The sequence below is a fragment of the Poecilia mexicana genome, unplaced genomic scaffold, assembly GCF_051168715.1.
Source record: "Poecilia mexicana isolate PSO_F unplaced genomic scaffold, ASM5116871v1 scaffold_8, whole genome shotgun sequence".
NCBI lineage: Eukaryota > Metazoa > Chordata > Actinopteri > Cyprinodontiformes > Poeciliidae > Poecilia > Poecilia mexicana.
In genome coordinates, this window is record NW_028263377.1 from 2,313,512 (window position 1) to 2,328,803 (window position 15,292).

The 15,292-nt window shown below is 37.1% G+C and overlaps 2 protein-coding genes across 5 annotated transcripts in view; both read left to right on the top strand.

Annotated features, from left to right (window-relative positions):
* anos1b (anosmin 1b) overlaps window positions 1-1,479 on the top strand; it is a 45,550-nt gene extending 44,071 nt beyond the window's left edge. The window contains exons 14-15 of the mRNA XM_014980311.2: window positions 201-344; window positions 607-1,479. Of these exons, the coding sequence (XP_014835797.2) occupies window positions 201-341 (141 nt within the window). The 3' untranslated portion in view covers window positions 342-344; window positions 607-1,479. The remainder of the gene's footprint in view (window positions 1-200; window positions 345-606) is intronic.
* A 784-nt stretch (window positions 1,480-2,263) lies between these two features.
* Window positions 2,264-14,728, top strand: LOC106913878 (uncharacterized). 4 transcript variants are annotated; one of them, XR_001417513.2, is made up of 11 exons: window positions 2,266-2,388; window positions 4,371-6,132; window positions 8,158-8,263; window positions 9,727-9,874; window positions 10,045-10,092; window positions 10,455-10,532; window positions 10,867-11,004; window positions 11,632-11,715; window positions 11,939-11,989; window positions 12,115-12,578; window positions 13,004-14,728. XR_001417513.2 is itself a non-coding variant. In XM_014980310.2 (10 exons), exons 2-10 carry the CDS (start codon window positions 4,581-4,583, stop codon window positions 12,223-12,225), a joined length of 2,316 nt encoding a protein of 771 aa, XP_014835796.2. In that variant the 5' UTR covers window positions 2,264-2,367; window positions 4,371-4,580; the 3' UTR covers window positions 12,226-14,728. The 4 variants fall into 4 exon arrangements, 3 of the variants coding, with proteins under 3 accessions (XP_014835796.2, XP_014835795.2, XP_087864141.1); XM_014980310.2 differs by having other exon boundaries at window positions 2,264-2,367; window positions 12,115-14,728; XM_014980309.2 differs by having other exon boundaries at window positions 12,115-14,728.
* The last annotated feature ends 564 nt before the right edge of the window (window positions 14,729-15,292 follow it).

Here is a 15,292-nt window from a genome sequence, read left to right on the forward strand (position 1 = left end):
CTTGATTTAAAGTAACCAACCAGTTCTATTCCAAAGAAATAACAAATACAAGTTGGGGCATTTACATTAACATAAGGTTAAGTAAGATCTTAGCATTAATCATATTTCTATATCCAATATTAACCTTTAACATTTTATGTTGTTTTTTTATGCATTAAACTTCAGTATCTATTGATATTTTTTTGTTTTACTCCACACAGTCTGAACGTTTCATCACCATTGATGGCCTCCAGGCTGACAGCATGTACCGGGTGCAGCTCCAGGTTCTAACTGCAGGTGGCAGGACTGGAGCTGCTGTCTCAAAGACCATACACACTCCAACAATTAACGCCACACTTTGATAGGTAGTGGCATTTCTTCTTTGAGCAACATGTATCTCTGCATATATTTTAGATTCATGTGTATTTTTTTTATTATTATGCACATTGTGGGTGACATTGGGTCTTCTGTAGATGCAATTTTTTGTCTGTTTTCCAATTTTATTTTGATAGTGTTGCTTTCAGTAGTGAAAGTGCTTTAGAAATTGATAATACCTAATGTTTAACGTGCTGATCCTGGATATGTCAAGGATGTGTTGCTTTTTAACATGTTATCTATTTTCTCTAGGTGACAACCACAAATCAGCTGCTGTCTGCTACACCATGGTCATCTTTTCCAACATCCACTCTTCTACTTTCTTACTCATACCACGGGATCTTGACTGCAGAAAGCATGTCCAAAACATGTTTTATAAGTAAAATAAATAATTCACCTTAAATATACTTCCTGCCTTCAACTGCCTTTCACTTTAAACTAATGCCTAACATAATAAAGATTAAGAATTTGAACTTAATCGAAACATGGAAATTACCTTAATCTTTCAGTGGGTTTTTCAGTTTTTTGGGAAGAAAAATAAACTCACTGTACCTGTATGTGGAGCCAATTTTTGCAGTACCTATGGGTTCTCTTTTCCAGCTTAAAATGTTTTTTTTTTTGTTGTTGTTTTTTTAATTAATACAGCTTTTTAAAATGTTTCCTCAAAATGTAACAGATATCTGCTTTGGTCTGGTATTTATATTAGACTGATAACTATGACAATCTTACATCATTCAAATCACAAGAACTTGTAAATAAACTTTGTTTCCTGATAATTTTTTATCCTGTTAGTAGAGAAAAATATAGCACTGACTTTATGTAAAAATAGCAATGTATAGCAACAGCATCATCTTTGGAAATATCTCAATGCAAGCTCAAATATATTATCTTATTTTATTTTTTACTTTTTTATTCCTTTTATACATTTTGCCGCAAAAGTTATATTTTTTGAAAAGGCAGGGACCAGCCAATGTCATTTAACCTGTAATTACCATGTTGATATTTTTCCCTTGTTTAACGTTCAAATATTCAGAATTTGCTTGTTATTCCTTTACTTTTTGACTGAGTCTTATTTATTGTTTTCTTGTCTAATTTGTTTTGTAATTAAAATTTATCAACACTCAATATCTGTTGTGGTGACTACTAGTTGATATATTTCGTATAGACAAGGCAAAATATAGACCACTATAGGTCACAATGTATTATTAATATATGTATATTTTTTAATACAATTTAAGTATTAGGTGTTATTAATTATGACTATATAGAGTTATTGAAATTGAATAATTAAAGCTAAAACATTTGTTTATATTATACTGGGCAGTCAGTATAAGCTAAGACCTTCTTCGTTATAGCCAACGTCTGAACAGCGCCCTCTGGAGTCAAAATACTCCTGGAATATTTTGGCATTACTTTTTCTACAGTATGAGATTTTTATAGAAGAATTAGTTTTGAATACATTCATTGAAAAGTATAATTATTAAAAATGTTTATTAATTTGATTGGTGAACAAAACAGTGGACATAATACTGAGGTAAATTATGAAATTGTCAATAAAGGAGCTTAAAACTTCTGCCAAAACATGAGACGTTTTGCAACATACAGAGAAGATGCTGAGTTAAAAACATTTTCATAGGTAAAATAAAGAAAGAAAGAAAGAAAGAAAGAAAGAGAGAGAGAAAAAGAAATAGGATGTTGTGCCAAAAAATAAATCCTTTCTATTAGAGTCACCCAGTCACGACTAACAGTTAAAGACAGTTTTCCTTTTTTCATGAAGCTGTTATTTACATAATTGAAACAAGCTTTGAATCTGCATTTTACTGCGAATATATACAACTCCAATGCTACACCAGATTTCCTAAAACCTGGTTGCTATTCAGTTAGGAGGGGGACGTTTTTCGACACAACACCGGACGTCGGTAAAGTTGAGGAGACGAGGCCGACGTCATGACGCAATGAAGGGGCGACGAAAGCTCGGATTGTTTCTCCAAATCGTGGCCAGACGGAACCCAGGTTGATATTTTTACAGGCAAGGTGGTGTTTAACGACGTCTATTTTGAATTTATGCTTTGGTTTTGACTTGTGCAAACGTTTACTTCCCTGAATATGGAGGCGTAGCTTCTTCACGTTCATACGCATTCGCACTTCCCTCTGAAAATGGAGGAAATTGCCGCTTTGTGTTTTGTCTGCAGCTAGCCGAGTCAGCTAGCTTCAGGGAAATGGGAAAACTTATCCAAAACTTTGTGAAACGTTACACTTCAGTTCAATAATTAACTTGTTGATAGTTGGTACAGTTTAATAAACGTGAATTTGCACCATTCGTCTGGTGCAACATGTTGGATAATCTTAATTAAGGCGGTAGTGTTAATTATCCTCTTTATACGAATTGTTAGTTTCTGCCGTCATTCATAGAGATGCTAAAGACTAGTGGGCTCAAGAATCAAACATACTAAATACTGAAACTGTTGATATTTTGCTCATATTTTTGTCGAATTGCAGCTGTAATTTCAAACGTTATTCTTATGTTATAGTTTTGTTTTTGTACATCAAAACGTGAAGTTTAGCATTGAAATAACCGTAGCACCAAGAGACATTAAATTAGGATGTTATTGAAATGGCATAAAGTTATATATTTTTTAATTCTGTCATTATGACTTACTTCTAATAAATTATTTACACATGACCAATGAAAATAAAATTCAAAATTATTTATTTATTATGACTTACTTCTAATAAATTATTTACACATGACCAATGAAAATAAAATTCAAAATTATTTATTTATTATGACTTACTTCTAATAAATTATTTACACATGACCAATGAAAATAAAATTCAAAATTATTTATTTATTCCAGGAAAACAAAAAAAAATGTTTTGCCGTTGCCAGTTTAATCCAACTATCCACAGTGTGGTGGATAGTGATGCTTTGGGCAGGAAGGATCTGCAGTAGCAGGCACTCTTACAACAAATCTGAAGAACCCTCTGACTAAAAACTGTTGCTGTTTGATTGTCATGATGTGTTAACAGCTCAAATTTCAGGTAGCAGAGATTATATTTTACAACATGTCCTGAATTACATCATCAGCTGTTGGCAAGCACTGCTTATCCACCTAATTTGCTTTTGATGTGCATTTTGCTGCGCTTCCTTAAATCTCTGTCCAGTTCTATGGTTGGGAAGATGGGCAGAGAGACATCAGATTCGTGGATATGATTATTTCCCATTATTATTGATGGAAGAGATGGTTTGAACATTGCTCCTTCTCGCCACACTTCGGTTTTGCTCTTCAGCCTTGAAGTCTCTTTTTCAACTCTTCTGGGATTTAGGGGTCATAGTTCAGGTGTTATTTGAGCTCCTGAGATGCTAACTGATCAACTCCATGTTGCCATGATTAACAGCTGCCCAAAAGTTAAAAAAAAGTAAGATTAACAACTTTTCTTTCTGCCCATCCAAAACCAGAATGAATAATCACACCAAAAAAGCAACTCCTCAAACAAAAAAGTTATTTTCAGAAACCTACAAAAGAACAAATCAGAACTAACATAACAGAGCTGTCACATGCAATTCTAGAGGAAAAAAACCCCAAAATTAAACACAGAAAGTCAATGTTGTGTTCTTTCTGGGGAATACACTAGGTAGAAAAAGAATAAAAGGTTTTCTAGCATTCAAAATAAAGAATGTGTTGCTATGAGGCTTTGCAACAAAAGTAACGGTTAGTAATTCACAGAGCAGTGAAATTATCCAAGTTAGAGATCAGTAGCATGTCATATGCCTTTACCTAACAGGTAAAATGTACTAAACAAGTGGAAGTAATATCTTGTATATTTTGTCATCACCAAAATATCAGGAATAAATTAGTGTTTATAAAAATCTGTGATCTGATCTGAGCACAATGGTGTTATTTTGTACAAGTGCTGTTTATGTTTGTGTATCTGTCATGAAAACTGAGTTTAACTACTAACTGGATCACTTTTTTTTGTCTAATTATTTTCTTATGTCATTTCACTCCTTTTAGGAGACAGTGCTGCTGTGACCCCGGAGAGCCGTCTCATCTTGATTCCTGTTGTCGAAATTATTTTGTCCACTGATGTATGGAGGAAAGTGTGAGATGTAAACGGTGAAGCAATCCACTTTACTTGTAAGCCAGCAAGCTAAAAGGGAGGAGACAGTAGCAGTGCATAGAGAGAGCACTGGGGATGGGGTTAAAGAGCCAAAGGCGGACGTCATGGTTCACAGCAGCTCTAATTCCCCAATGACAACACCATCTGCCTCGCTTCACCTGACTGTTTGTTCTAAAGCACCTCTTTTGGTGTCGTGTCCCAGAGGTGCTACAGAACAGGACCTAAGCCAAACCTCCTCAGACCCAACTTCCTTTTCAGAACTACCACAGCCCCTTACTCAGACTCCTGCTGAGGCTCATCACCATGTTGCTACCGCAACAAGAGCGTTGAGCACCAAGTCAAGCTCGCCATCCAGCAGCCCCAGCACACCCGCACCAACCTCTGCTCAGGACCAACTCAATGGCCGTAGATCAGGCAGGAAAAGGACTCCTAAGGCCTGTGATTGTTGTGGCCCCAACAGTAGGGGACACAATGTGGAAACTCCAGGCAGAGGCAGGGGACATGGAAGGGGGAGAGGTAGAGGTAAAGGGAGGGGAGCAAGCAGAGACTTTGGTGACACCCCTGCAAGAAAGCCACTACAGTTGACAGGAGTGAGGAACATTAATTTTAGTGGAGAAAATGTACAGGAAACAGAAGATGAAGATGATAGACTGGGGAATTTGCAGGACTCTGATACACAGTCACAAAGCCCTGCCACCAAGGCGGTTCCACCAATAACACAAGATGGACCAAAAAATAACTGTGCTGCTCAAACAAATGGAGCTGCGCTGAAAATGGAAGACATCTTGATGGCACCATCAGGGTTTGCTGTTGCAGTACACGAGGAAAGTGTTGATAAAAAGGATGTGGACCCAACGGTTTTAGGACCAGTACATGAGGAACCGGTAGTGGCCAGAGGTCGGGGTAGGGGAGCAGGAATGGGAAGAGGTCGAGGTAGGGGAGCAGTGATGGCGAGAGGTCGAGGCAGAGGAAGAGGCGTTGACAAAGGTCAAGACAGTGAACAAGAGAAAATGGAAGGTATTCAAATAAGCAGCAAAGTTAAAGATTATGTCACATGTTCGAGAACAGGTGCCTTAGCTGAGTCAGTGCTAGTGGAAGAACCAGAGAAGATACATGATGTACAGACAGACCACGAACACCAAAAAAACTCTACTTCAGGTAAATTCCCTATTGAAAATGGAGAATTGGTACACTTGTCTGACTCGGAGGACGAGATGGAGGAGGACACCATTTTTGTGACAGAACTTGGCGATGGGGTGCTGACCATCCCACGGAAATCTGCTACAAAGTCTGAGATTTCTGGAGACCTGGACTCTGAGATGCAGGTGGACCAAACGCATGATGGGATAGAGCAGGTTTCTTTACCAGTACCTTTGCCTAATGGAAACGTTGCCTCACAAAGAAACCATGACCTAACGTCCCCACCAGTGGAGGTGAAAATGTCTAGCTCCACTGGGCTTCCCTCGTTAAACCCGATAAGTGTTAGTCTGGAGCACTCCTGGGCATTAAGAGATCACAGACTGTACTGTCATCCTTGTTCATGGGTGAAAGACGAAATGGATGACATGTTGCCGAACGACCAGGCAGAAGATAAAATGATGGACACAGATATTCAGAATCAAGAGAGCCTGGAGCAGCTTAAAGACACTATTCACGGTAAAACACTCTTTGTAGTACTCAGTTGGTTATATGTGCTTAATCTTCTTTAAATAAGTTGTCAGAATTGGAAGGAACTTCCACCTTGAACTGCAGGTTCAACGATCGGTACCTTCAGTTTTTGTAAAATCAACAGCTCCTTGCATTTTTTGCAGTAGTCCGTAAATTTTATTTATTTTTTTTTCTGCAAAGATGGTCAGAAATACTGGGTTTAAATCATTAACTCCCACCTGCAGCATTGCAGGTGGGACTCAGACGTACTTGTTCATTTAATCTGCTTTTGTTCATCATGTTTTTTCTTATATAAATAGATTTTGAAAGGGGTTAAATAAGGAAGAAAATGACGCTAAATAGTAGAGCCACGAAATCCTGGATCCGGGAGGGACTGTCTGATATCGGAATTAGTTTTGATTCCAACAAAAACTGAAGATTGTCCAGATTGTAGTGCCAAAGCATATTTCTATCATTCGTTTAATCTTTACTAACAACCAAAAAAATCCATTAAATTATGTGTGGTTGGTTGATGCAATTTTAAAGTGAAAGTAGTTCAAAGTCTATTTTTAAGGATTTGACCAAAGTTTGTGGAAAAGACTAATATTATACCCTGGTCTTCAGCCAATGGATTGGCCCATCTCTAGCAATAACACATTGGAAGGGAAATTCAAACAAGAGAATATTTATGAACTAAATATAGGGATGTTAGTGGAGTCAGTCTCTCCCTCTTAGAGGACATCATGGCCTCTATATACACACACACACCAATATTCCATATTAAACAAAAGTAAGACCTATTTTGGAGAAAATACTATTAATCTTCTTTAAATAAGTTGTACGACTTTACCCAACTACTTGATATGCACAATTTGAAGGCGGCAATAATTCTAAAATTCAGGTTCAATCTGTTAAAACATGCTATGTTTTTCATCTGGCAGCATCTAGAGAAAAAAAAAAAACGTGATGGAAAGGCCACTCCAGCTCTCATAACACCTGCATTTTTACACTCTTATCTATATCACCTGTTGTGCTGCATCTATTTTGTTTATTTCTATCTTGGTATCACAGAATATTTGTGTAACCTGGAAATGCAAAATGTCTGTCGAAGCAAAACATAGACAGTTTTGTTGCAGATTAGCAACTCCAGAAGTAAAAATCGCAACACTTTCATATCAATGGATCCTCACAGACTGCTCCACCAGAAGCAGGCACTCATATCCTTTTACAGAAGTGCTGTAACAGATCTTTCTCATTTTTACAATATGTCTGCAAAGACGAGCCCCTTTTGAAGCTGAAGAGTTCCTGTCCCGTATGTTCTGCTTCTTTCGCCTAAGTGCTGAGTTGGGCCATTTTAATACATAAACTGTGTCCACAGTCCTGATCCTGAGCTGAAATCCAATCTTTGCTCTTCGTGTGGCCTTATCTAGCTCCATCATGTAATGCAAAGTATTCTGTTTCATGACATTCCTAAAATATTTATGACCTGACTTGTGTAGCTCTTATAAATACAGGTTTGATATAAACAGCAGATTATATGTAGTTAAGAAATCTGTTTCCATATTCCTTAATTTCTGATACACAGCTGTTTGTTTTACATAGTTAGAGTGATTACATTTTGTAAAGTTTTGTAGCCTAACCTGTTACATTTTTATTGCTGCTTTATGGTGGAAACATGCAGCTATTGTAAGACAAATGCACCAGACTTGTGTTGAATTTCCAGCAACAAAGTTGTTACATTTAAAAATCCTAATTACACTCATTATTCCAACACATACTTTAAATCCCATCTGTATTTTACTGTTATTAGTAATTATTGGTTGCTTTCACCTGGGTTCTATGTGGCTTTCATCTTTAATTTTTCTTCCTTTCCTTTTTTGTGTTCAGAAATATGTATTATCTCATGTCTAAATGGTGCTACCGGAATAAACTTGCCTCATCTTGCTTGTTTTTTTTTAAAATCTCAACATCTATTTTGTTTACTTGTACTGTCGACAGATATGAACAAGCTTCTTATGACTCCTTTTTTTCTAGAGTTTCTGGAGAGCTTCTACATAAAATATGGCAGCTTCATTCCTCTTTCTGAATCTGATGTCCTAGAACACCTGAAAAAGACAAGCAGCTCTGATCTCAGCAGCAGGTTAGTAAAAACCACTTATAGGCATATATACACTAGAGGCTAATTTAATCGATATTCAAAATAAATTTTAAATTTATCACCGATTTTTATTCCTCCTGATCACATTTTTCTGTAGTTTAGAAAACTCGGGAGTTTATATGTTTAGGAATATGCACACAGTTTTAAATTCATTTAAAAGTAAGTTGGCCTTTGATAAGTTAGTAACAGGTCTTAAATTTGATCTGATATATTGTATGAATTTCTTGTTTCTCGCTGGACCTTTCTGTCAGGCGAAAGTTTGAGTCACACTCGGACATCTGCTTTGCACCATGTGACTCGAGGCAGATCAGGCTATGGGTAACTTGTTGCTAATATGCCCTTTCCAGCTCGCAATGTAGCTAGCTAACTATCTTTTTTGTGTCTGTCATGGGTAAGGGCAAATTTGACACCAGTTGCCTGTGTGTAGTTTGTACATTTCTGTTGGGAAACGGGTCTTAAATTCTGTTCATAATGGCCTTAAAAAGATCTCTTAAAGTCCTAAATTTGAGTTGGTGGAACCTGCAGAAACTCTTGAGGCCTCAGAGTTTCAAAATAAATGAGATATAATCCATAAGAAAAATCAGCTGGAAATCTTCCATTCAAAATCCAATGGGGCTACCACACATGTAAGGTTGTTTTTTTTCCAAATAGAGAACATGTTGGTCTTCTGAGTATGGACTTTTGTCAGAAAAAATAATGCCAGGGGAAAAATATCCAAACCTACCCTTTTTACACCCCTGTATGGAAAACATAATTGCCCCTAAACCTACTCACTGCTTGGGCCACCCTCAGCCACATAACTGCAGTCTGTCATTTGTCATGATTGGCTTGAGTCTTTTGTTGGCCTCTAACACTTCAAAGCTTCCATTTTCATTTCCAAGGCAGCCAGTCACTTTTTCACACAGCACCATGTCAGTCTGGATTCTTTCCCCCTTTATAATTTGTGCCTTCTTTTAAACACAGTATGTTGTGTTTACTTGTGTCATCTTTGGCTAATATGAACAGAAACACTTCTTCTCACCACACTATAAAAGTTATATAAAACTATAACAAAATAAATTCTGTGTTTTGGAGAAAAAAACATGGTCTTCCTTCACAAAAAGGTTATGTTTGTTTGTGCTGCAACACAGTTAATGTCCTACAGTGTAATTGCTGTTCACGCAGCTTCTGTATTATTTGCTTTATTTATATTGTGTGGTTTGGCCTTTATCATGACTGTAAAACACTTAAATAAATATGTGCAGAGGACTGTGAGTGCTATCATTTTGCCTCTGTATGTAAACAAATCATTTTTGTTGTAAAGTAATTTTTTTCTGTTTAATTTCCAAGGTTGTACCGTTTTTCTTGTATATCAGAAAATGATGTAATGCTTTAAGTGCCATTAACAGAAAAAAGTACAAAATAAAAATCTCTTTCTCTGCGTGTCTGCTTCTCATCTGTTTTAGTGAAGTGGACATTAAAGCAGAGATGAGTCGATACAGAGCTGGCCTGGCGTCTGCTCCCGTTGCAGGCTTCATGGTCACGTATAATAAACACAATCTGAGGCTGGAGGACCTCAGCACCCTGGAGGATCAGAACTGGCTTAATGATCAGGTAAAGAAACACTATGGACACTCGTGTCTTATTTTTCAAGCAAACCAATTGCTTGTTTTGTATTCTCTACAATATCTCACTTGATTATTTATAAATCTTCTGGATTTAAAAATACTTGATGAAGTATTTTAAAGATATCTTCATCCTGTTCTTTTATTTCTCAAATTCAGATTATTAACATGTATGGAGAACTCATTATGGATGTAGCAGAGCAGAAGGTATGTGTGCATAAAGGCCTGCCAGCACATTTCCAAATAAAATATGCTGTTTAATGTGCAGTTACTGTCAGAAATGTACATGCTTGTTTTTGGGGATTTAAATGGAGTATTAAGATGTAACTGTTCAAGATGCAACATCTGGTTTGTCTGATTTTTTTTTATTTATTTATTTTTTGGGGTGCAGGTGGAGTTGTGGGCACATCAGAACATTTCCAAAAAATCTAAATTTTGAATCCACTTCTTATTGGAGTTGTATCATCACTAGGATCATATTAGAAGTTCAGCAATTACTTCAAACCTGAACTGAGCCAAGAATTTCCAAATGTTCAATACCCATTTCTTTTTCCTTTTCGATGTTTTAGGTTCACTTTTTCAACAGCTTTTTCTACAAGCAGCTGGTTGCCAAAGGTTATGATGGTGTGAAGAGATGGACCAAAAAAGTAAGGAAGATATTACATTCCCAATGGTTGGAGCTTGATGTGTGTCTCCCAGTAAGAATTTAATCTTTTGTTGCTCCAGGAAATAAGGTTTTGATTGATGTCAACTTTTTTTTTTCATTCTGGTTGCACAAGGTCCATAGTCTAAAGTGTGCAAAAAATTAATATTCAATAATCTTCAAACTTTCATTTCTAAATTTCATATTAACCATAATCTCTGCAACCTTTATCTAGAGTCAAACTAAAGAGCATTACCCCATGTTTTCTGTTTTCCCTTTTACTTTAGTAATGCATCCGTAATAACCTCAACTGTTATGTTTTGTTTTTTGTTCTTCAGGTTGACTTGTTCTCCAAATGGTTGTTGTTGATTCCCATCCATTTAGAAATTCACTGGTCTCTCATCGCAATCACAATGGCAACCAAAACCATCAGCTACTACGACAGCCAAGGCATTGTCTTCAGACACACCACAAATGTGAGGATATTCTGATTGCAGAATATAATCTGACATTTTTGCTCTCTGTGAAGAAAAAATAACTTTATCTTTGTTTTTAAGTTTCATACATTATCTTCAATGAGACATTGAAAGTTTATTGAAAATTAATAATTATAAAAAATTATTAAAAATGCATGTAGTGTGCAGCCTTTTGACAAAAAATGACTTGATTAAAAAAAAATCCTCACACTATTATTATGCCCGTATACTTCATGAAAACAGTTGGGGAAAAAACCTCCAAGACTAACTAGCCTTTTTAAATGACCTTTTTACATTTTTTAGCAATTTTGTCCAAAGTCCCAAGTTTCCCCTGCTGTGCCGTATAGATGTATTTTCCAGACCCAATTTCTGTCCTGGTAATTAGATTTGACCCCAGTTCCTGCAGAGGAACAACAAACCCTTCATCTTTCTCTTGAGAAAAGGTTCCTGCAGTGGATAATTTGGTAAAACCCTTCATATTAGCTGCTCTTCACATGGTGCCTTGGTGTTTCTGTAAAGATATGAATTCACTCGCTTACCTTAACTTGTAATATTGAAAGTCTGTCTCTGAGTTGTGGAAGAATCTCATTGTCCTACTATAACTACGTGTGTTTATGCTGTCCTCAGAACATTATGAAGTATCTTCAGTCTGAAGCCAGAGAGAAAAAGCAGGCAGCTTTCCAGAAGGGCTGGAAGATCGCCATCATCAAGGTAACTTTGACCTCTGACTAAATTTATTGTTCCATCTGTTCAAGCTGCTAAAATATTTACGTTGCACATGGTAATTGTAATCAGATTTCTTGTATTTATTCAAAACTCAGTCTCTGCTTAGCACATCAAAGATAGAACATGCATGTAAATAGTTATTTATAGAGACATACAAAGGCTAGTTCAGGAAAAATTAAGTCTTTGCCTCGCTGACTTGTCCTAACAGGGTATCCCACAGCAAAAAAATGACAGTGACTGTGGCGTTTTTGTCCTTGAGGTAAGATTTTACTCCTGTTTCTGTTTCGCCACATTTACTTTGTTGAGTAGACAAATCATCTGAGTTCCCTCTTTAATATTTCCGGGTCATTTTCCCCCGCACTATTTGTCTTTACTTTCTGCCAGTACTGCCGCCGTCTCTCTGTGAAGCAGCCGCTGCTGTTCAGCCAGAACAACATGCCTCAAATTCGAAAGAGAATCTACAAGGAGCTCTGCGACCGTCGTCTCAACGACTGAACGGCTGCCTTCACCCGCTGTGTGCTTGGCTGGTCGCACGAGGCCGCCTGTCCTGTTCTTTCACGTGACGTTTTGACTGGCTGTCGGGCTACATAAGCTAACACAGCTTGGCCATCTGTATTTTCAGGGAGTCCTTCCTGCCATCTGCTTCTGTAATTGATGAGCAGAGCGGTTTTTGCTGACTTCTGGTGACTTTTGGGAGGTGAAAAGTCGGTCTGTATTTAAGCTGATTATTTTCTTCCTTTTTTTTTTTTTTTTTGCGAACTTGCAAAGAGCTACTGAAGTGGCCCCCTACTGACCCTTGGAAAAAGCCTGAAGTGTCAATATGAGGTGCTGTTTCAGGACTTTACACAGTAAGTTCATTCTGCTTCTTACACTTACCACTCTGAGAGGATTTTATGGCCTAAAAGATCAGAACAAAGTACTGACTTTGACTGAAGTAGCTGTTACGCCGACCTGTACCATGTGGATGGACATTTCATCCTAAAACGGAGTGGCCTTGCCTCCCAGAAATCCATTTGAAACAGAGTTTAACAGTTCATTTTGTGCTGGACTTCACAGCTCTAGTATGTGTTCAGTTAATATGCATATTTTATAACATATTTTAAAATCTAGCATTAGCGATACAGTGGAACAGCTGTTCGCCTAAAACTTGAAGGGTTTAGAGTCGATGTTGTTATTGTGGATGTTAAATTGCACAGATACAGGCCTGTTAATTGAAGTCTGGAATATAAACCGAATGTTCCAATCATGTTCTCTTTTTTTTTCCATCTTACAGGATGATAATGGCTTCAAAACTGGGATCACATTTTTGTTTGGTTTTACTGCAATATATTTCCAAATAAAATTCCAGTTTTTTGAGCACATTACTTTTTTTTTTTTTTTCCTTTTACTGTTGCCACGTATTTATATAATGTTTTAAATATTTTCCAGCATTTAAGTTAAGCACATTTTACAAGTTCAAGATTATTTTAGGCAGGTTTGCAAATCATTTTAAGATGTACATCTAACCTTTTTACTGAGCTCCTTAATGGCTCCTGGTCACACACCGATATGAAAATCATTTACTCCACCAATAAAGTTCACCTCAGCGACATTAATTTCTACTAACAAAGCTGAATTTTGCAGTTATGTTTACCAACAGTTCTGGTCAGAAAGATCCATCCATGATGGGCATGAGTGGATGGAAATGATTAAGTTTTGGTTTTTAATTATATTTTTGAACCATTCTTTGTCTTTTGTGGAATGACCAAAACAATTCCCAATGATTCTTATTTAAAAAATGAGATTTTGGTGTGCAAGTTTGAATTTTTTCACATATTTGTATGAATGAATTTGGGGCAAAATTATACATACATAGCCTGACATAAACACTTAAATGTGGTTAAATGTTTGCACCCATCACCAGGCTTCTGGAATAATTCTGTCTGGATATTTGTACATTTCTTATTCCGTTATTTTTATGGGAGAGACCCGGGTTTAAAGCACAGTCCATACATTTCCAAAGGGCTGGGATCTGGGCTGCTTTATCCTGCATTTTTGGCACCACCTGTTAGGCATTACCCTGTTGTTTGTATGTTTTACCGCCATTGGTTTAATCTTAGGTTTAAATCCTCAACTTGACTGTTTCAAACATTAGTAACTTTGTTGTTTGTCAAAATAAAGTGTTGCTCGTCACTGTTTGCAAACTCTTTTTCTTGGTCGACGGCTTCTCCGTCTGGTAAAATAAAAGTCAGTGGAGATTGGGCTGAGGTGGTTCTGATCCAGGAGCTTCCAGTTAATGATTGGCTTGACAGTTGGCTTGGTCATGAACATCCTAATCAATTCCCTCTCATCTGTGTGGGAAAGTTTGTGTCATATAGTTGAAACCTGGTGTTCCTACAGGTCAATGACTTCCAGCTTCCATCAAGAAGCACCAAAACTAGCTGTGGTATGAGTTAAGCTTTCTAACACTAAGCCTCTGAAAAGCTCAGACCTCAGCTTTACTAACAATTTGTGGCTTATGGCTGGCTGCCAGGCCTGTGCAAAGAAACAAATCCCTTTAAATAAACTCTTCCAATCCATTCAGATTTGTCCCAGAAGCTTATTGGCTACGAAAAGCCTGTGGCTAAGGTGCAAGGTGCTACGGCCGTTTCAGCCGAATAGTTTTTGTGTATACTTGAGCCCGTTTGTCTCATTTTCATGTGTAAGTTAGAGAAGATCCGTGACAAATGTAAACTTGTCCAGCCAAATCTACTTTTAATCTACTTATTGAAGTTGCTTTTTGGTTGATTGTTAAAGCATGAATGAAAAATGGTTTAAATTTATCTTTCAAAGACCAAAATCAGTTTGAAATTCATGCCGAGAATGAGTGCATTTTAAGCTTCTCTCCAGAACTGTGAGTATTTACGAGTTGTACCTTGACTGACCTCCTGCAATGTTTGCTTGCTTTGGCTAAAACCCCCAATGTTGTATTTTTCCCAGTTGTTTTTATAGTTGTCATTAAAAGTCCAATTATGCTGGACCATGTGTTGCATCTTTTCTTGTCGTTATGAACAGGTGTTGGTCAAGTGGAAGTCCTCAAACTAAAAGGCATGAGCAGTGGTATAAAATAGGAAGGTGGAAGAATGGACTACTTTTTTTTTTTCCAAGAATTCATGAGATTTGTGGGCTTATTTTAAATTTTCCAATGATGCCGCACTAGGAAGTAGTTTTTCACTTTCAGTGTTTGTAATCATTTGAATATAAAAGAAGTACATCTTATCATTTTTGCATTTAGAAAACATATTTTGTGATTCCTAAACAGGAAAGGTTCAGTCGGAATAAATGTGTCCCGTTTCATCTTTAGCGGGAATAACTACAGGGAGTTTAATCTGCCTGTCTGACATCGGTTAGAATGGGTTGTCTCTTTTCTCAGTTTCAGCTTTGAGCTGTTTGTGGATTTTCTTGAATCCGCAGAATTGAAATGAGATCAACATCTGGGCATCGACTCAGCCCAGGGCTTTCAATTTAGTCATTTTCAGCCATTACTTGGTGGATTTACTTGCTGCTGTTTGCTGGAAGTTTCCCCCATTCACCCTGACGGAGC